The sequence below is a fragment of the Ursus americanus genome, chromosome 24 (genome assembly GCF_024610735.1).
Source record: "Ursus americanus isolate L20-20 chromosome 24, mUrsAme1.1.p, whole genome shotgun sequence".
NCBI lineage: Eukaryota > Metazoa > Chordata > Mammalia > Carnivora > Ursidae > Ursus > Ursus americanus.
The window spans coordinates 4,653,864-4,676,549 of NC_142150.1; the positions used below are offsets into that span (position 1 = coordinate 4,653,864).

Genomic DNA, 22,686 nt, shown 5'->3' on the forward strand with positions numbered 1-22,686 from the left:
CTGAGAGAGGAGCCCAAGGAGCAGGGGGACTCGATCCCAGGACCCGGAGATCATGACCTGAGCTGAAACCAAGAGTCAGACGCTTCGCTTCACCAACTGAGCCACATAGGTGTCCCGCCCCTGGAGCTTTTAACTCTCAAAGTTGTCCACACTGAGCCTCCAGCAGCTCACCAGTTAACACTCAGGTCATCCTACCCCAGTACTGGCTCCAAGCACTGAGGTCTGCCCTTGTTGAGCGTTACTTCTGCTAAGACATCACTCCCTGTATTCATCTGTCTCTCCAATCTTGGGGGCAAAGGTTTGCCCTGTGCTCACCTGTCTTAAAGATCCTAGAAGAGTTGTTCTTTTTCCCCAGTTTCTTCAGCTTTTCATTGTTAGGACAGAGTGGCAACGTCCATGTTCCCTACATGTGGAATACAGTGCAATCAATTCTCAGTCGAGAGTCTCCAGGTAGTTTGACCGCTCGGAATCCTCCCCCCCCCAAGGCTGCGGAGAATCAATCAGTGCTGTTGTTGCTACTCTGCTGCAGTTGTTATTGTTGGGATTTGGGTGTTGCTGCCGAGTGTCGTTCATACACAAATTGCGTAGAATTGAAGGAGCCACCCGTTAGGTGTAATCCTCCTAAATGCATAAAAACTCACATAAGAATTTTCAACCAGGTACAAGACTATGGCACACTCTGAGAAACATCTTTTCAAAAAACTTTAAATGAAAAAGTGCAGGAATCTAACTTAAAATAATGGAAATACATGTTACAGGTAGTTTATCAGCTTGCCAAGAAATTGTGTTTCCAGACAACACTGTTTCCAACTTACGCTGATTTCTAGGTATAATACTATGAAATAAGATCATAAAATCAAGAGCCAAATAGTCAAATGACTTATTTTATTTTATTTATTTTGCATTTTATTTTATTTTACTTTTATTTTATTTTATTATTTTTTAGAGACACAGTGTGTGAGCAGGGAGGAGCAGAGGGAGAAGGAGAGTATCTTAAGCAGACTCCACACTTGGTGTGGAGCCCAACATGGAGCTTCATCTCAGGACCCTGAGATTGTAACCTGAGCCAAAGTCAAGAGTCAGACGCTTAACTGACTGAGCCAACCAGGGGCCCTTTTTTTATTTTATTAAAATTTTTTTTTATTATTTTAAAAATTCTGGTATAATTATAATACAATTTACATATTACATATTACTATCAGGGGTATGGTGATTCAACAATTCTATTCATTACTCATCACAAGAACCTATTCACCCATCTCTCCTCTTTGTTTGTTCTCCTTATTTTAGGGTCCATTTTTTTCTTTCTTTTTTTCTTTGTTTTCTTTGATTCTTAAACTACACATATGCGTGAAATCCTATGGCATTTGTCTTTCTCTGACTCCTTTCACTTAGCATTATGCCCTCTAGATCCATCCATGTTGCTCTAAGTGGCAAGGTTTCATTCTTTTTTATGGCTGAGTCATATTCCACTGTATATATACCACATCTTTTTTATCCATTCATCTATCCATGGACGCTTGAGTTGCCTCCGTATTTGACTATTATAAATAATGCTGCAATAAACATAGGGGTGAATTTGCCTTTTCAAATTAGTGTCTTCGTATCCTTTGGGTAAATACCAAGTAGTGGAATTACTGGATCGTATGGCAATTGTATCTCTAATGCTTTGAAGAACCTCCATACTGATTTCCACACTGGGTGTACCAATTTGCATTCCCACCAACACTGCATGAGGGTTCCCTTTTCTCCAAAAGCTTGCAAACATTTGTTGTTTTCTGTGTTTTTGATTTGAGCCATTCTGACAGGTGTGAGGTGATATCTCGATGTGGTTTTGACTCATATTTCTCTGGTGATTAATGTTGTTGGGTGTCTTTTCACCTTTCTGTAGGTCATGTGTATGTCTTCTTTGGAGAAATGTCTTTTCATGTCTTCTGCCCATTTTTAAATTGGAATCTTTGCTTTTTGGTGTTGAGTTGTACAAGTTCTTTATATATTTCCCAAACTAACCCTTTATTGGATATATCATTTGCAAATCTCTTCTCTCATTCAGTAAGTTGTCTTTTAGTTTAACAGATGGTTTCCTTCACTGTGCAGAAGATTTTTCTTTTGATATAGTCCTAATAATTTATTTTTGCTTTTGTTTCCCTTGCCTGAGTACTCATATCTAGAAAAATGTTTCTATGGCCAATGCCAGAGAAATTACTGCTTGTGTTGTCTTCTAGGATTTTTATGATTTCAGATCTCACATTTTAATCCATTTTGAATTTATTTTTGTGTATGTCATAAGAAATGCAACAGTGTCATTCTTTTGCATGCAGCTGTCCAGTTTTCCCAACACCATGTGTTGAAGAGACAATCTTTTCCCTATTGCATATTCTTGCTTCCTTTGTCGGAGATTAATCAATCATATAATCGTGGGTTTCTTTCTGAGCACTCTATTCTGTTCCCCTGATCTAAGTGTAGAGAGCCTGGCCTTTAAAGTAAAGCTGGAATTTGCTGGAAGTCACTCTAGCACCCTCTGGGTGCACACACTGATTCCTGTCATACACCGCCAGCCCGTCTTTTGTAGCCACCAAAGATCTCAGAGTGAGAAATGAATGTTGGCTTTGAAGGCTTAAGGCACACATGGCAGCCAGAGGGAAAGTCCTGAGCCTACAAAGGAAGGAGGCCACAAAACTGGCTACTAGAGCAGTCATCTCTTACCCATTCTGTAGTCATCACTGCACTGGTGAAACTTATGGTTCGTTCTCTCATCAGAAAATTGCAGTCCAAGGATACGTACATTTACAAATGATTTCAGAGAGTTCTTAAGTTTGAACTCGAGTCTTGGAGTAGATATTATTTCTGTGAAAGGGTGTGGGACCTGAGAGCAGTCACCTACAAAAGCCTCAAGTGGCAGAGCCCAAGGTCCATGCCACTCAGTATCTGCTATGTTGCCTTCACCAGTGTTACCCTGCACCTTCGGGTGGAAAACCTATAGACAAAGCTCGGGGCCTAAACTGCTGAGCCCCGAAGTCCCAGACTGGGTCTGAGCCCTGGCTGTCTGTGTGTAGCCTCTAGGATGCACTGGGCCTGGGATCCACCATTCTGAGCCCTGTCCTTGGCTCAGCTCACTTTCCTTTGCTCTGTGCCTAAATGCATTTGCATCTTACTAACCAGGTCTTCCATTGTTGCCCCCCGCCCCCCAGGGATTGACAGCATACGGACGCTAGACAGAGGTCTCCAGTCGGTAGCTTCTATTTCCTGGCAGTGCCACGCCAAGAGTTTAAAAGGTCTCCAGTTGGTAGCTTCTATTTCCCGGCAGTGCCACGCCATGGGTTTAAACGCTGAATAAGGTCATCTTGGAAGCAGGGTGTCCCCAAGCAGAGGCCATCAACCGGGAAGGGGAAGAGATGTGGCACAAGGCAGGTGTGTCCTAAAGTGCTAAAGCTTTTGGGGACGGAGGGGAGGGGTGCACCGTGGTTCGTGTCACTGAGGGCACATTCAGGGCTAGTCTCTGCCTGGCTGGGGTCTCTGCCTGCCCCCACAGCCCCGTGATGCAGCCTCGCCAACCGCATTCACAGCCCGCCCTGTGGGTGGGGGTATTTGCGGCTGGGGGCTGCCAACGCACCAGCAAAGGCTGCACTTGCAGTCGCGCTGGGAGAGTGTATAGAGACTGAAGATCCTGTACTGTGCGCTCAGACTCGGAGATCCCGGCCACAGTGAGAAGCTTCTTTCTAGGCACTCTGTTGTGTTGAGGGCAGCAAGTCGGGACCTCGGACTTTCCAGGGGAGCTTGGAACTGAAAAGATCAGGTGGAGGGGTCCTAAAACCCTCCAGTTAGCTGGGTCCAGGAGAGGTGCCAGGTGCTGCATAATTTCGTTTAGGGTGCCACCTAAAATTGCCATTTATCGCTGGTATGATGAGAGCAGTTCATGATCATGCTGTGTGTGCGGGGATCCCATGACAAGCGCAGAGAAGCTTCAAGGATTGTGTATCTCTGAGCGATCGGCACACAGAAAGATCTAAACTTGGTTTCACTTGATAATCGTGCAAGAGCTCAGTAGAAAATGGTTTCGATTCGTTTTTTCCTTTATTTTATTCAAGAAGGTTGAGAGGATAGTCAGGGGGACTGAGAGGATCCCTGACTCGCTGAAATTCCCAGTTCTCCTCCCGCAGCAGGACAGGAAAAATGTAAGTGGGGACTCCAGCCCCACCCAGACAAGCTGGAGAGAGACAGGATCCAGGAATATCAACCGACGGTCCTTCGGGTTTATCCTCGTGGGCAGTGGCCAGAACACTTGGGGTGAAGCCCTCAGACTACCTCGAATAGGGCTACTAGGGAGTTCCACGGTCCTTCTTGGGAGTGGTGAGGGTCTATGGTGAAGGCATCCACCACACTCATGAACATGGTCGTATCAGGGATCCGGGCAAGGCAGGTGGAGTAGTTGTTATACTTACACATGCCTTCCACCAAGGCGGTCATGACTGTAGGGGTCCCCTGAAAGCATGTTGAGAGTCAGAAGTGGCTCCTCAGAAGATCATCAGGAAGTTGTTGGCCATTGATCTGAATTTCTTTGAGAATGAACTTCTGTGGTTTATTTGCCTTGCCCTCTAGGCAGCCATGTTACAGGACTTTGTGAAAGATGATCTTGTAGGATCCCCTGGTGCTGGGCTTTCCTCTAGCCCTGAACCTGTGTACTCAGACAGGGACCCACAGCAGGGAGGAGACATTGCTGCCATTTTCCCCATTTGTGGTGGTCGCAGCTACAGGAAGAAGACCAGAGCGGGCAGGGGCGGGGCTGTCGGGGAGGTGCTGCTTGAGTCCCAATGGGACTGGAGTCCAACACGTGAGCCTCCTCACACCAAGTTATCAAATAAGCTTACAAAACAAATAGCAAAATAGTCAAGCGACTATTTTAAAATCAGTATTTTCCTTGGCGACTTCTATATTAGATTGTCTTCTGTGTAGCCTTAATTTAGAGAGGTTCCAGGGCAGGTGGACATAATCTAAGCAGCGCGCACCCGTGAAGGTCTAAACTTCCTTGTATATACTCGGTAAATCAGGTACGGACTCAGGGGAGAATAGTTTTGTATTTCACACTAGAAGGAAGAACGCGCCCCCTGCCAGTCTGCCATGAGGAGAACGACTTTTACACACCCAATCCCCAGTCTCGAACTCACTTCCTCTCGGCAGGGCAACACCAGGACTTAAGATTGAAGAAAACTGCACAGAGGCATCTTGGAAAGTAGGTGTTACAGTGGCCAGCAAATTAGAAGGGAAGGAGAAGTGGCACAAGGCAGGTGTGTGCTATGAAATGCAAAGTCTTGTGGGGACTGAGGAACGGGGCGCACCTTTGCCTGGATCCCATACGACGTACCCGGGCATTATTTCCGCTCTGTCAGGGAGAAGCACCTAACTGGGGTCTCTGCCTGCGCTGCACAGCCCCGTGATGTAGTCTCCCACCCACTGTGCCTGCAACACCATGCTTGCTGCGGGGACAACGGCTGCCGTGGGGACCACGCTTGCCGCCGCGGCCACACTTGCCGCTATGGCCGCACTTGCCGCCACGGCGACGCTTGCTGCCGGGGGAGAGTATGTAGAGGTTGAGGCTCACGTGCTTCGCTCAGACTCTGATCCTGGGAACAGCGAGAAAATTCTTTCTCAGCACCAAGAGTGCTGAGGGCAGCAAGTCAGGACCTACGACCTCCAGGAGAGCTGGGAGTGGAAAGATCAGATTGGAGGGGTCCTAAAACCCTCCCGCTGGTGTGTCCAGGAGAGAGTGGAGGTGCTACACTGAGAAAGCACACTTACATTGAGAATGAGTGCAGGTATGATTTCAGCAGATCATCATACCATGTGTGCATGTGATTCCGTGAGAGAGACTCAGAGAGAAGCTTGGGCTGCGATTCAGAGTGAACCCACGTACATGCCCGGTGTGTTGGACCCCGTGTGCCGGCCTGTGCTCCTGGGAGTGCGCACACGTTTGGAGACTGAAATGAATTTGTGTGAAAGCTTTGTGTGTGAGCCTTGTGTCCCCAGGGACTCTTCAGTGCCTTCAAGCGCACTGTGCTCTCTAGTGGAGGACTGAAGTGTGGGGGAAGTGGGCAAAGGGCTGGAATTACACGCCACTGGGAAAACTTGGCAAACAGCAGCCAGAAGCGAGGGGCAGTGGGGCAAATGGTTCCAGCAGACTGATGAGCCAGAGGTGCTGGCTGACAGGATAGGAAGAGGAAGGGCTAGAAGTCTTTTGGAGGCTTGGAAAGCCTCGGTGTCTAACACCTTCAGGCTCAGGCCCAGCAGGGCTTCCAGCTCCTCCCAACCCACCTGACAGACCACCCAGCATGAATCCGGGAAGCCACACAAGGTGGGAATCCGAAAACTGAGATCGCAATTTCACAGAATCGGTCTCTGGGCATGAGGGCTCTTCCAAATCCCTCCCTATCTGGGTGACAGGCACATGGCTACTCACGACAACATTTTCTCAAGCTGGGAATATGGTCCCCATTTCAAAGATGAGTACATTGAGGTGCTGAGAAGTTAACTGCCCTTCACCTTACCGCCTGGAATTGAGTTCTACTGATAACGTTCTTGCTATCACTCTCATCTCTTGCTTTTCCCATGAGCTTTGCCCCTCTGTGATTCCTGCTACCCGAACCAGACACCCTGCGTGGGTCCAGAATCAACGCTGCTGCACGTTGTTAATCGTCCACGCCTCACTTAGACGGGGCCTCTAGGGTCAAACTTGGAGAGCTAGGATGTCCTGCTTTGTGCATCTCGCCCCTTACGACAGCACCACTGGGGATGGAGAGGGGCACACGTTCCAAACCCAGCGGAACTAAACAGGTGAAATTTACCATGACGTCAAACTGCCCTCAACTTCCTGCTCATGTTAAGGGGATATTTCCTCGGTCCCCACTATCCCTCTCCCTCCCTCCACTCCCATCAGTGACCTCAATGCAAATACAAGTGGGATGGTCCCGCGGAATGTTCTAGGTTCTGGACGTAAATGGGTGACACGATCCACTGGGGTACGAGATCTGTCCCCTCATTGGTTGCTCAGAGCTCCTGGACCCCCCCCAGACCCAGAGCGGCGGGAATAAGAGCAGCTGCTGGTGCTGGGAGGCAGCAGAGCCACCGCTCCGCTCAAGTGTCTCTGCCACTTCCACAGCGCCATCGCCTGACACCAACGTTGCCGCAGCTGCCGCCGCCTGTGCTCCAAGCCACCTGCTGCCTGCTGCCAGGTGAGCCCCGAGATTCCAGCTTAGCGGTATGATTCTAACTCTCCTTCTTCTTCCCTCCCTCTTCTGCATTTGTCTTTCTTGTAGCTGCTCTCCCTGAGTGTCTGAGAGTCTCTTTGCACTTCTGTCTGGGTCTCTTCCTCACAAAATCTCTGTTACTCCCGGATTCATCCCAGGATCCTGCCTCAGGTAACTCTGGACGGTCTCTGTTCCGGGACTCCCTGCTTCACTCTGCACTGAGACAGGCTTTAGTCTCTCTCTTCTTGCTGCACTTGCACTCAGGACGCTGGAGCTCCACGGACACCGCGCACACAGTGGGACGCAAGGGTGCTCATGGATCCTGTTTGTGCCTAGTGTTCCCTGGGAAATCATTTCGGAACTTTGGCCAGCCTCAGTGGGTGGCAAATAGGCTCAGAGACCTAGAGGCAGGTAGCCTTGAACAGCAAGCCCCATGTGTGTGTTCTGGGAGCTTTTCCCCCTGCTTTAAGTCCTAGCCCCAATTTAAGACTCTGCTAAGCTTGGTTCTTGCAGGGAATTCTTTGTCAGAGTGCGGAGCAGGTGAGTAGTAGAATTTGTTTCTTCAGTTTCTCTAAGGTTCCGTCAGTAGAGATACTCCCTTTTTAGCTACCTCTCCATGCCCCGGCAGGTATGAGCAAAAGCCCTACGCAGAGAAGACAGTTCTGGGTTGTGGTATGAGAGTAGCTTCAGTGACAGGGTGTTCAGAGATTGTCTTCAATGGAGACCTGACCAGGAGATGAATGTGAGAGTGTGTAGGATAGTGGGGAGGGGGCTATGGACCTCTTTGCCCAGTTGTCTTGCTAGGATAGCTTTGCTGTTACTCCTCCGTCTTTGTTAAACTATACATGCTACAGGCTCACTGGATCTTTCAGCAGTCCACTTCCCTGGTGAGTAAAGGGAATGACATGACCACCCTGAAGCCACCATGCCAGGGAGTTATAGGTAGAAGCAGGACTAGAGCCCAGGGTTTTGGACTCATAGAACTTCAAATTGGTGCAGAAGATGACATCTTTCTTCCCTTGCAGAGAAGCATCATGGGCTTCTGGAAGTTCTCTCCTTTCCTGGTTCTCAGCATCCTGGCTCTGTACCAGGTGGGCGTCCTCCAGGCAGCACCATTCAGGTAAGACAGCCATCTCAGGAGTGCACTCCCCTTTCACTGCTCCTGGGATCAGACAATCCCTTCCTCAGAATTGTAATATGCTGAAAGTTTACCAACTGGTGAAGGGGACAACAGGGGAGTGTATATTTTTCTGATATAAAAATGTGTAGGACGTAATTGAAAAATAGCAATGATATACAATATTCTTTATTATAAGTTTCATACAACTCATTGAGTCTCACAGAATGCTTTTGTTGTTTTTACCAGGAAGCCTGGCTGCTTATTCTGGGGAGAGGCAGGCAGGGACTCAGAGCTTGCCCTGGGCTTTCTTTCCCTCCACAGGTCTGCTTTGGAGAGTCGTCCAGACCCTGCTGCGCGCAACGAAGGGGAATTGCAACTCCTGCTGGCTGCAGTGATGAAGGACTATGTGCAGATGAAGGTCCATGAGCAGCTGCAGGAGCAGGAGACTGAGGGCTCCAGGTGAGGCTCCCCACCCGGCTAAGCTCAGGGCATCCCCTCCCTCCTGTCATGCCCAGGAAGGCATATCCCAAGAGGTAAGAGAGAACACAGCTGGACAGGAGGCCAGCAAACTGCCATTGTTCACCTCGGCCTGGGACCCAGCTATTCTCAGGCTCCACTGACAATAGAGGTCACACAGAGACTGGTTAGAGCACATGGAAAAAGATCTCTTTCTGAAAGCAGTTGGGGAAGGTATGAAATCCCCCACTCTGGAAACTGGGCTGGTAGTACTGAGGGGACTTCCTAGCATTGGAGGTAAGTGTGAACCTCTCACTGACAGGTCTTTTCTTCTTTCTCCATCTTGCTAATTAGAGTCACTGTCCAGAAGAGATCCTGCAGCTCTGCCACCTGCGTGGCCCACTGGCTGGGCGGCGTGCTGAGCAGGGCCGGAAGTGTGGCAAACACCAACCTGCTGCCTACTAGCATGGGCTTCAAAGTCTACAATCGCCGCCGCAGGGAGCTTAGGGCTTAAGCAGTGAAAGGACTCCAGGAAGAAGGTGACTGCCCTTCTAGTGTCAGATGGGAGGATGGAACACCGGGAATTACAGGGGTGCAGTCCACATTTTAACCCTCCGAGAGCCCACATAATAGAAAAAATCCACAGGGGAATGTGCCCACTCCAATGTCTGCAGAGAGAACAGGGAGTCCCAGTAGCTGAAATGTCTAGAATGTAGGTTCATTCCCCTGCATTTGACCAATATCTCCCTGTGACATTGAGATCATCTGCCAGAAAAGAGAGATCTGTTTATAAGTGTGATTACTCCATCATTTGAGTTTGAAATGTAATGACATGATTTGGGTCTAAACACTCTAACGTCATGTACATCTGAATTCAGAGCCAACTCTTGGGATCATGAACTGAGTTTGCCTTCTATTAGCTGTATGACCCCGGGCAGACACGTTTTCCGGGCCATTTTCCCCATCTGTGAATAAAGGGCAACAATACTATCTATTGCTAATATTAATATAAAGACTGAATAAGATAATAGATGCCAATATTTTCACAATTAATAAATTACTAAATTCTGGCTGTTCTTTTTTTTTCCAGGTCACAATGAAACGAACTCTACTTCTTTTAATTTATAATGAATACAACTCATAGGATAAGGAGCATGGAAGACACCTACATATGCATGCTTAATATTAAAAACACTCTTGTCTGAGATAAACTAAAGCTAAATAAAGATAGAATAAAATCATTGCAGTTACCAAGTGTGCATCTTTTTGTATTTAATTGTTCAATCAATGTAACAGCATGTCTCCCTGGCTTCTCTGGTAGCAAACATGGGTCCAGTCAGCCAACCTACTGATGTTGGCAGTCCTGCGAGACCTCAGGGGGACGGGGAGGAGCTGCCCGGTGGGTGTCTGGGGGCACATAATAAATACTGTGCCTGCACGGAACTCTTTGTTTGAAGAAATGTTGTCACTGGTGAACTTCATCAAGATAAGAAAGGGTTTTCGACACACTTAAGCGGAGTCCCTGCTGCTGTTTATGGTGTTTCTCCCTGGAAAGCCGAAAGACCTGTGAACGCTTTGTGAGTAGGCTGACCCATGAAGCAAATGCAACAGGCTTGGGACGGGATGGGTCCTCACTATCCCTTACCGGAATTAGAACTCTATACATCTCAGAGACAATTCCCCTTTATTTTCAGAGTTCCCTGGTCCCAGCACCAGAGGTTATCTGTGCACTCCCCTTGACTCAGGTTTGCCCTCACCCAGCCCTGCCTTTCCTCCCCATAAGGACCTCTCCTACTCCCCATAGTCCCCAAAGCCCTTTAGAAAAATGGCTCAGAGTCTGAGATGCTGTCACAGACTGGCAGGCCTGGAAAGGTCAGCAGGTGCCAGCCGGTCCAACTTTTCTTATTCTCTGGGGTGCTGAGAAGAAAAGTATGTTGCTCAAAAGCCTGCAATATGTTTAACAGACACATTCATACCTTTAACAAGTACTCACTGAGTGGCTGCTATTTGCTGGACACTATCCCAGGCCCCAGGAATACGGCGATGAACAGAAGGGACAAAACCCCTGCATTCTAACTGGGGGAGATTGGGGTGATATATGCCGTGGCATCAGAGATGCTCAGTATTGGAAGGAGTCTGGGATGTTTGAGTTTAACACCTTACCTGAAGCAGGAATTTCCCAGCGTCAGCGTCCCTGGCATCCGCTGGGACTGTCAGTGACATGCTGCTGACTGGCCCCAGGGTGACAGTGCAGCCAGTTTCACTGGTGGATGGTCACGTAGGTGAGGTCGTTTAGTTGGAAAAGTCACCCCCTTCTATCCACCGACTCTAGTTATTTTCTCGGAAGCCCCTAGAATTATGACCCTCGTGCCCATTCAGTCTATACTCCACACTGTCACCCACTGTTGCTGGAAATCACCCAGATGGCTCCTCTATGCACAAAGTACTCCATTGACTCCCCATTCCATGGAGTAAACACCTGGGGCATTGCAGTGGCTCCCAAGGTCCTCACTGATCTTCCCTCCCCTCCCCTTCCCGCCAACCCATCACCTGCCTGGCCTCATCTTGTACTTCCCTCTCACACACTGGCCCTCTTGCTATGCTTCAACCTGCATTCCCAGGCACCAACCCCCTCAGGTGTTTGCACTTGCTGTACCTGTTGCAAAATGCCATCCACGCCATGACCCCATCTCCTACAGACCTTTACTCAAATGTCATCTATCCTGGCCATCCTCTCTGAAATTGTACCTCACCTTGCCAACACACCCTAACCGTCTTCTCTGCCTTATTTTTTTTTCTCTTTACCTCTTACTACCTTCTATTACAGTATATTATATATTTTTTATTTAATTAGTGTGATGTTTGTAAGCCATTCCACAAACAGTGTAAGTTCCACATGAACAGGGATATGGCTATTTTTTTAATTGTTTACTTCTCAATACACAGAGCAGTATGCCTGGCACAAGGTAGCACTCAAATATTTATATATTAATAGAATGAGAGAATGAATGGAGTTATGTCTCCTCTCTTTGTGTTGTCAATTCTCAGGTCCCCTCTCAGCCTGGTTTTCTTCAGGACAAACTGTGCAAGGGCCATCATTTTCAGCAATTCAGACACATGGACCATGAACCCTTCAAACGCCTGGGTGCTTCTGCAATGGCCACCAGCCACTCTGCCTCCTGCCTCAAGACCTCCACATGGCCTGTTTTTCTGGTTTGAGCACCATTCTCTTCCTACAATTCTCCTCCTCCAGATTCATCTGACCAGCTTTTCTTCCTCCCATGCTGTAAACAAGGCAGACAGGCAGGCTGGTCTCAGGAGTGATACCTAAGACTAGGTAAGTAAGTTCAAATCAGAAGGGGGAAGAGCTGAGAAACCTATTTAGTCTGGGATCCAAAGCAACTTCACCAATACCTAAGCTAATACTGCATTGAATTCCCACCAGAACTCTGGATACCTTTCCATTGACCCAGAGCCCACAGAGTTAGAGTTTGACTAACGAACCTTCAAACCATGACATATGGTGCTCTGGTTCAGAACTCTAAGAAGTCTAAGAAGCTATGTAAGGAGTGGGTAAGGAATCAAAGCACAACATGGACAGACAGAAGACTTCTGCTGGGCTGCAGCATCAGTCCTTAGGACTCAAAACCACGTGGGCCATTGTAGCAGAAGAATGTCCTTTGGCATCATGGCAAACACTCAGAGCCTAAGAATATATGCTGTGGCTGATTGAATTACTGCTCCCAGGTCTTCACAGTGCCATGGTCATATTATATATGCTGAGTCTTGCCACGGCCGCATGGTTGGTGAAATGGACATCCCTGCCCCTTGACGGTGGGCTTAGCTAAGTAGGCTTGGTTAGGCTGATGCAATGTTGGTAGATGTGGTAAAGTTGAGGCTTGAAATGTATTTGTGTGTTTGGGTTTTGTGCTCTTGTGATACTGCCATCGCCTTGAAAAGTACATGCTTAGGTGTCCTTTGCCGTCTTAGCCTGGACTCCAAAACGAGGCCCTTGGACCTGAACCTGACCCACAGTCTACATCCACATGCAGCCAACACCAGCTGAGATCATCCTCATCCCCACTACACGCCCGTGACCAAGAAAAATAAGTATTTGCTTTTGTAAGCCACGAAGATTTCGAGGTTGTGTATATGTAATATATCTGTGGCAAAAGCTAACTGGTAGATATGATTTGAAGTGTTACAAAGTGAATGTGTCCCCCCATGAACCGTATGTTGAAGCTCTAACCCCCAGTGTGACTGTGTGTGGAGATAGGGCCTTTAGGAAGCAGCTAAGATTACGTGAGGTCCTAAGATAGGGTCCTGATCTGATAGCACTGGTGTCCTTATAAAAACAGAGAGATACCAGAGATCTCTCTCTTTCCCTCTCCACGCACACACAGAGAAGGGGCCTGGTGGGGACACAGCGAGTAGATGGTATTTGTAAGACAGAAAGTGAGACTTCACTACACAGCAATGCTGATGGGACTTTGATCTTGCAAGTCCAGCATCCAGACCTGAGAGAAATATGTGTCTGTTGTTAAGCCATCCAGCCTGTGCTATTCTGTAATGACTGCCAGAGCAGACCAATACAGGGGTCATTACTTGGTGGAATTATTTTTGGTACCACAGCCAGCTTGTTTTTCCTCTTACTGAGATTTTGGGTTTTATGTCAATTGGCTCAATGTCCAAATTAGCCATTTTGTTTCTTTTTATGAGTTCATTTGCATTTTGTCTCCCTAAAATCGACTTAAAGAATGTTCATTTTGTTTTGTTTCCAATCTCCTGCTGCTGAAACTGATCATCTGTACCATAGATACTGAAGTGGTTTACGCATATAATGGATATATACAACACACTACAGAGCAGTGGCTATTGATATACGTACCAACCTGGATCTATCTCACATAGTATAGAGTACAAAATAAAGCAAGTTTCAAAGGATACATACAAGATGACCCTATTTGTATTGAATTTAAAACATGAATAACATTACTATACAAAACCTATGGATATATAGGTTCATAGGGAGAATAAACACCACATTCTAAAATAAGTAACTTTACAGGGTAGGAACTGAATGTCAATAAGAGGGGTATTCAATCAGCACCCATGAAAGTTTTGTTTTATTGTGTGAGCTGGGTACTTGGTATATGAATGGTCATGATATATGTGTTCAGTAGGAAAAAATCTCATAAGTATGAGTCCTATATTAAGGCAACTGTCATCAATTTTTTAAATGTATAAATTTAAAATGCCCAAGGCATATCTGTTCTGTTCAATGGAAAGCATGAAAAAGACCCCCAAAATATATAATGAATACACAATTGAGAAAAGATGGCAGTAATAAATGCTCATATAGCTTTAGAATAATGGTAAGTCACCAATTAAGAACCAAGACCATCAGTTTGTACAATTTTAAAGAATACAACCATGTTTTTTCGACAAGAGAAACATTTAGAACAAAAGGACTCAGAATTGATAAAAAATAATTGGGTAGTAAAAGTTATGTGACAAATATGAAGAAAACAAGTTGAAATAAGTTCATAATCTAGGATCAAAATAGAATTCAAGGCAAAAAAATAAAAATTTATTGGAAATGGAAAGGAGTCGTGTGATGGGAAAAGGAACAAATAGCAAGAAGATACATTGATAATACCCACACATGCACCCAACAACATGGCCTCAAATTATGTCATCCAAAAACCGACAAAACTGGCAGGTGAAATATGCGAATCAAGAGTTTTTGTTATGGAATTAATATACCACGCTCAATAAGCCATTAGCTTTTGGAATCACCTCCAAATGCATGGTCCAAAGTTGGCTTTGCAAATACCCTCTGACAATATGATAGGTTTGAGAACATAGTGTTTACAACCCCAAAGGTGTGATAGAGTTTATTAATAATAAGATTATGTGTACTTTTCCCAACACCATTTATCAAATAAACCAGCAGATCTCATGTTGATTTGTAACACTATCCTTATATGCTAACTCCTTCTGGCCGTTCTTTTCTCCTCCACTGATAATTGCCTATGTACTAGTAATATGGTTGCATTACTAGTAGGACAAAGGCACTTTGGCTTCTCTTTTTCAAAATGCTCTTGGCAATTTTTACACATTTATTCTTCCAGAAGAAAGAATAATTGTCAATTTTTTTAAACATTTTATTTATTTATTTGACAGAGATAGAGACAGCCAGCGAGAGAGGGAACACAAGCAGGGGGAGTGGGAGAGAAGAAGCAGGCTCATAGCGGAAGAGCCTGATGTGGGGCTCGATCCCATAACGCCGGGATCACGCCCTGAGCCGAAGGCAGACACTTACCCGCTGTGCCACCCAGGCGCCCCTAATTGTCAATTTTTTAAAAATCCTGGTTGAATTTTGGTGGGCATTGGGTTTTCCAGGTAGACAACTGTATCATCTGTAAACAATAGTAAATCTTTGTTCCTATTTTTGTTGTTTTTGTATCACGTAGAACTTCCTGACAATGTTGAGACGAAAATGATTACAGTTATCCCTGATGATGAAGGCTACTGGTTTCAAATGGAGCTTCATTATCATCTTAAGAGAGCATCTATCTTCTTATTGTGTAACGAGAGTTTTTAAAAATCATAAATGAATATTAAATTTTATCAAAATATCTTTTGGTACTAACAATAATCTTAGGGCTTTTCTCCTCTGACTTACTATTATGATAATACATTTCCAGGCATAGAAACTCATAGTAACAATTAATATTTTTGAGTGCTTACTACATGCTAGGCTCTAGGAAATGCTTCACAGAATTAACTCTTAATCTTTACAATAACTGCATAAATAGATAGTATCATAGTTCCACTTAATGGATGAAGAAAATGAGATACAGAGACATTAAACAGGTTAACCAAAGGCATTCGGCTATCGGATCCATATTGAGATGAAAAACTATTCCTAGGTATCTGGCTCCAGAGTCTGGTGTCTTACATCACTTTACTGCTTCTTGAGCAACTCTACTTGGTCAGAAGAGATGTATTAAAATACACTTCCAAATTCAGTGCCCTTGTGATTTATTAAGGATTTTGTACTACCATTGTTAAGTTTAATATTGGGGCTATGCTAAGGTCATCAAATGAGTTAGCAAACTTTCAAATTTTTAATGTACTTCAGGTCAATGTAAAAAACAATGAAAACTATGAGATTTAAGTTTTCTATAATTCATCTGTAAAACTTTCTTATAGAGTTTCCTTAGGTTTTAGGTTTTTTCACAGAGTTCTTAAGGTTTTCAATTTCTGCTATGGTTATTCTACTCTATCATTATTCTATCTATTCTTGATTTACATATACTTCTGTGAAATTTGGTATTTTAAATTTTTTTGCATGCATTAGCAAATTGTACTTCTTTACTGTAATTTAAAATCTTCATATTTGACATTATATCTTTCTTTTCATTCTGGATGTGGTATATCTTTATTGTCCCTTTTTCTTTCCCTCACTTACTTCACCAGAAATTTCTATTTAATTGAATTTTTCAAGAAAGAGATTTAATATTTTTCAATTCTGCCATCTCTCTTCTTTTTAATTCACTAATTTCTTTGTTGACCACTTAATTCCTTCTCCCAGAAAATTGTTGAAAATTTTTTGAGCTGGTCTCTTCCTAGATTTCTGAGTTGAATTATTAAATTAAATTGCATATATTCTCTTTGTCCTGATTACTTGCATTTAACCACTTCTTCCCACCCCCACTGACTCTTCCTGATCCAAGTCTCCATCATGTTTTACATGAACTATAACAACCTCCCAACTGATCTCCCTGTTTCTCCCCTTTTCATGCAGACAATTCTGGATCCTTTAAAAATATAAGTCAGATTATGTCTCTCCTCTGCTCAAAATCTTCTGCAGATTCCCCATCTCACTCAGAGTAAAAGTCAAAGTTCTATGGTAGCTTAAGAGGTACTGCATGACCTGACCCCGTATCATTTCTCTAATCTCCCTTCCTGCCAATTAACCCACTGCTTACTCCACTGCCGGCTTCCTGAGGGCCTTTGAACTGTCTTCTCTGCCTACAAATGCTATGCCCCCAGTGTGTGTATGACTGACTCCCTCCCTTCCTTCAGAATTCTGGTGAAACGGGGCGCCTGCGTGGCACAGCGGTTAAGCGGCTGCCTTTGGCTAAGGGCGTGATCCCGGCGTTATGGGATTGAGCCCCACATCAGGCTCTTCCGCTATGAGCCTGCTTCTTCCTCTCCCACTCCCCCTGCTTGTGTTCCCTCTCTCGCTGGCTGTCTCTATCTCTGTCGAATAAATAAAATAAAATCTTAAAAAAACAACAACAAGACTTATTAAAAAAAAAAGAATTCTGGTGAAACATCACCTTCTCACGACTGTCTTCCCTCAGTACTGTATACAAAATGACATCCCTCTCTCACCACTCTCCATCTATCTTTATTTATCTTTATTTTAGCCAAAAACCTTATCACTATCTGCAATATTATGTACTTATTTTCCTTTTTTGTCTATGCCCTTCCATGAGCAATGTAACTCTATGAAGGAAATTACATGTAACTTTGGCTATATCCCAGGAATCTAGAAAAATTCCTAGAACATGATAGGCCTTTAATAAATACTTGAGTTATAAATAAACTATGAAACTTTATAAGGCTCTTATTCTTATCTCTAAGTTTATTTTTAACGATGTGTCATATAATGAGATGTAAAGACCGAACTCTTTAAATAGTCTATAATTTTTGTTTTCATTTGCACTGTGACTTAAAAGTTATTAAGTTATATATAAGTTATATAATAACTTAAAAGTTATTAAGAAGAGCATTTAAATAAATTTAAATTATACTTTAGTTATTCAGTCCCAGATTTTTGCATTGACATTTGATATATACAATTTTTTTACTTGGGAAAATGGAGATTTTCTACAGTGCTTATTATGTGATTCTTTCCCATAAATATTTCAAGGATATAAGAAAACAGTTTTTCCCTGAGATAATATTTATATCTCTATCTATCTACCTATATCTATAGGTTAAAAAAATGGCTAATTATATTATTCATATATATTATTTTTGCCTTGTCGTTGATCTTGCAAAGACTAAGAGAAGGCAATAAAGTTTCCCAATACTATTTTGTTTCTCTGAACTACCCCTTCCCTTGCATGCTAAACCTTTTAGGTTTACATATTTTTATTTTTTCTTACCTTTATAAACAACATTAATAAAGTATAAAGATAAAATTATATACATTGAACTATATTTCAGTGAGTTTTACCAAGAGTATGCCACATAACCTATGTAACAATTATCCGTCTAACAAAAAAGATATGATATTTTCATCATCCCAGAATGTTCCTCATTTCATTTTCAAGTCAATATTTCCCAAACCTGCCCTACACAATCACTGATGTGATTTCTCATTGTGGATTCATTTTTCCATAGACAGATGGTATGTAATCTCTTGTATCGAGCTTCTTTCACTCAGCATAGTGTTTGGGAGATTTACTTATACTGTTACATATATGAGATATAACTATTTGGGGGGATTAATTGGGTATTAGTTGGATATTAATTACAAGACACTGGGGAAAAAGTGTTAAGTATCATTCCATTATATACCAAAATTTGTTGTGTGGACACATGTGATTTCCAGTTTGGGTTGTTACGTATGACACTCTGATGAACATTCATGTACAAGTGTTTCTATGACAGGTGGAAGTCATTTCTCTTGCATAAGTAGCTAGAAATCACATGGCAAATGCCTGTTTTAACTAAATTGACTGTGCTGGTTTACAAATGGCATAGCCATTTTACTCAGCAGAAATTTATGATCGTTTGCCTTGCTCCCCACATCTTTGACAAGGCTTGATATTTTCAGCTTTTTCAATTTTAGCCATTCTTATAATACTGTAGCAGTACCTCATTATAGATTTTAATTTTTATTCCCCTAAGGATTGGTGGTAAGTGAGAACCTTCTCAGGTACCTATCAGTCATTTGTTTACCTTTTTTTGTGAAGTTTCAGTTCCACTACTTCGCCCATTTTTAATTGAGCACATTATCTTCTTCAGTTGTAAGAGATCTTAATATATTCTAGATACAAATCCTGCTCCCTTTTGGGGCACTATTTCACTCACCTGCTCACATTTCTCTCCCTCTTTAATCTCTCCTTCTGTGGGAATCCAGATGCCATGAAATGAGGCCACTCAAGCAGGCTATGGAGGGGTCCACACGTCAAGGAAAGGAGGTCTCTAGCCAAGAGGCAGTGAAGATGGAGGCCTGTCAACAACCAAATGAGAGAGCTGAGAGGTGGTTTCTGCACCTTTGAGCCTAGATCTGACTCTAGAGCTGAGAGCTGGACTGCAACCTCAGGCTAGATCCTGAGCCAAACCTACGAGCTGAGCCTCTCCCAGAGCCTCTCAGAATCTGTGTGAGATAATGAATATTTGTTCTTCTGAGCTGCTACATTTTTAGGTAATTTTAGGTAATTTGCTACACAGCTATGGATAACTAATATCCATCCACACGATGACAATTCTACTCAATCCCAATTTTGGGAAAGCCTATTCAGTGGAGTCAGTTAGATGTGCAGACCTGAGTTCAAGTTGGAAGCCACAGTTCCCAGAAAGGACACGCTGTCAGAATTCTTTCCCCTGGTTCCCAAGCCCCAATCAGATTAGGTACAATGGCATAAGCTGCTTCTACTTCAAACAAAATTAAGTCCTCTGTTATTTTTCATTATTGAGTGCTTTTTACAACCAGCCTCTTTCTCTCTCTGCGTTCTCAATGCTTTCTATCCTATAGTTACTGTTTTAACATCATTCTTTCTGCCTTTAAGATTCTTCTGATGGGACAAAACCATTAAGGCCATGTGGACCAACCCACACACTTGAATCTTCTCTATAACATCCCCCAAGTCATCTTCTAGTATCCTTTTAAATTATGAGGTCACTATCTCCTGGGATAGCTCATTCTATCTTTGGATCTTTCCTTTAGAAAATTCCTCCAAAGTAAGCAGAGTTCACTTGTTCTGCTCTCCTGCTTCACTTGGTTCTCAAGGGACTCATCCTTGGGCAGACCCTCCAGAGAGAACTGGCTGTGACTGAGAACACACCTCTTAAGCAGAACTGGTTATTGTTGGGGATTTAAAAGAAATCATATTTTCTTTACTATGATAGCCCTAGCTTGACTTGGTTTTCTACGAGCCATCTTTTAAAAAAAATTTTTTTTAAGATTTTATTTATTTGACATAGAATGAGAGAGACAGAGTGAGAGAACACAAGCAGGGGGAGTGGCAGAGGGAGAAAGAGAAGCAGACTCCTGGCTGAGCAGGGAGCCTGATGTGGGGCTCAAGCCCAGGACCCCGTGATAATGACCTGAGCTGAAGGCAGGCACTTAATGGACTGAGTCACCCAGATGCCTCTCTATGAGCCATCTTATTAGCTGAATCCAGTCTACAAAATTATCTATTCATTCTCAAGAATGTATCTGTCATAAGGGAGAAGGCTCTTTAATTATTCGTATTCTTAGATATTTCTACACTGTTCTTGAAACTTTTCTGGATATACAGCTGCTGCATGTAAGTGGTGGATAGAGCTAACAAATATCTTGTCCTTGTCTCTGTTGGGCCCTGGGCCAAGCACTGTCCATCTGAGTTCCATCTCTCCTACTCAGGCTTGCCAGGACAATGATAAGATTAATTTTTTTTCATAAAGGAAGTGGGGTAGGTACTCTAGAGACTTTGTGGAGAGTTTAGTTCTTCTGTAGATCTGGGAAGGTTATAGGAGTGTTTTCCTGCCTCCTAAAGGCAGCCAACAATGGCCAAGTCCTATACGTAACCCTTAATATAGTCCACAAAACTTTGTATGATGTGGCACCTATTATTCCAGCCACAATTCTCACCACGCTCTCCTTCCCACTCTGAACTCCAGTTATACTGGCATTCTTTCAGTTTGCCAAAATCTCCATGTTCTTCCTACCATGGGGCCTTTGCACATGCCATTTCCATATTCCAGAATCCCCTTCTTTATTCTCAGTTGATTTGTTCATCGTTTAGATCTCAGCTAAGTGTTGCTTCCTCAGAGAAGCCTTCCCTGATAGCTACCCACTGAGTCTAGGTTATAGTTCTTTCTTATCTGATATCAAAAAGTGGACATACCTTTCCTTTAGTTCACCATTTCAACTTTAATTTATACATTTATTAGTGTGAATATTTGATTAATGTCTACTCCTCCCTAGGCTTAAAGTTCCATTCACACAGGAACCGCATTTTGCTCTCCTTGTAACACTTAACATAGAATCAAGTATAGTAAGTGCTCGATAAGTGTTTATGGCATGAAAGAAGGGGGCAATTAGAACCATTTTGATTAAAAGTATCCTTTGAATAACACAGGAAGCTATATCCTAACCTAATTCAGATAGAAAAGTTTTCCTAGGAATGACATTATATTACAACTCTAGGGGCGCCTGGGTGGCACAGAGGTTAAGCGTCTGCCTTCGGCTCAGGGCGTGATCCTGGCGTTATGGGATCGAGCCCCACATCAGGCTCTTCTGCTATGAGCCTGCTTCTTCTCTCCCACTCCCCCTGCTTGTGTTCCCTCTCTCGCTGGCTGTCTCTATCTCTGTCGAATAAATAAATAAAATCTTTAAAAAAATATATATATTACAACTCAAAAAATGAACAGAATTATGTCAGAAGAACAAAACAAGTGGGGAAGCAAAAATAATAAGAGCTTGAATGAGCTCATCAGTCATTGGATTAGATCTAGTCAATTATTTCTTCTCTGCAAATGAGAACATTTGGTCCTTCTGTCCAAATACAGGAATTTACTGATGGTCCCATGAAGAATTGTAGGAGCTTTAAAACTGAGTAGGAAATGAGCTTATAAAGTGGCAGTTGGATGCCAGACATCTCCTGTAAGATAGCCAGATCTTTTGCAGAACATCACTGAGAAAGACCACCTTTGTTGGAGAGTGCCTCTTCAGATCACTTATGACTGGATCTCTAGAAGTAGCAGAACATCCAGAGGTGAGGATTTGAAAAGGAGAAGTGATGCCAAATCAGAACAGGATCAGTAGGCTATTTGCTGGTTAGCCTCTTGAAGATTGGGCCCAGGGTATGTCCTAGGAATGCAAGGTAACTCCACAGAACCCTAGAGAAGCCAGAAAGCAGTGTCACATACATGAGACCTGGGGAGTTGACAAGGAATGCTGGGCCTGTCTATAAGGCAGGTATGAAATCTAGGAGATGGTGCTAAGCTTGGCTGATTCCAAGAGAGATCAAATAATTCAACCTCATCCAGACTCAAATGGTTAAGCCCTAGTCCCTAATGTGATGGTATTTTTAGATGGGGCCTTTGGGAAATAATTAGGTTTAGATGAAGTCATGAGTGCAGGGCCCTCATAATCGGATTAGTAGCCTTTTACAAAGAGACACCACAGAGTTGCATGCACTCCCCATCCCTCTCTGTACCATATGAACACACAATGAGAAGGCAGCTCCCTGCAAGCTAGGATGAGAGACCTCACAAGAACCCAACTGTGTTGTTACCCTGATTTCCAATTTCCAGCCTATGTAACTAAGAAGATAAATATCTATTGTTTAAGTCACCTAGTCTATGTATTGTGCCATGGCAAGCTGCAACTAACAGTGGCAATACAGAGGTGAACAGGAAACACATGTCCCTATTCTCATTGGTGGATAAACAGGGAAGATATCAAACATTATCATAAAATATAACTAATAACAGGGGTGCCTGGGTGACTCAGTCAGTTAAGCATCTGTCTTTGGCTCAGGTCATGATCCCAAGATCCTGGGATGGAGCCCCATGCTGAGCAGGGAGCCTGCTTCTCTTTCTCCCTCTGCCCCTGCCCCCATTGTGCTCTCTCCC

General features: G+C 43.8%; 1 protein-coding gene across 1 annotated transcript; it reads left to right on the forward strand.

Annotated features, from left to right (window-relative positions):
• Positions 1–6,991: 6,991 nt before the first annotated feature.
• On the forward strand, positions 6,992–10,058 carry LOC123791636 (uncharacterized). The gene is made up of 6 exons (XM_087855264.1): positions 6,992–7,252; positions 7,755–7,781; positions 8,096–8,361; positions 8,683–8,820; positions 9,172–9,356; positions 9,908–10,058. The coding sequence occupies exons 1-5, from the start codon at positions 6,992–6,994 to the stop codon at positions 9,329–9,331; spliced, it is 852 nt and encodes a 283-aa protein (XP_087711390.1). The 3' UTR covers positions 9,332–9,356; positions 9,908–10,058.
• Positions 10,059–22,686: the final 12,628 nt, after the last annotated feature.

Coding starts and splice junctions, on each gene's coding strand:
- LOC123791636 (XM_087855264.1), top strand. CDS start 6,992: ATGGGTGACACGATCCACTGGGGTACGAGATCTGTCCCCTCATTGGTT. Junction 7,253..7,754: donor CCCGAGATTCCAGCTTAGCG/GTATGATTCTAA, acceptor TGGTTCTTGCAG/GGAATTCTTTGTCAGAGTGC. Junction 7,782..8,095: donor TTTGTCAGAGTGCGGAGCAG/GTGAGTAGTAGA, acceptor TACATGCTACAG/GCTCACTGGATCTTTCAGCA.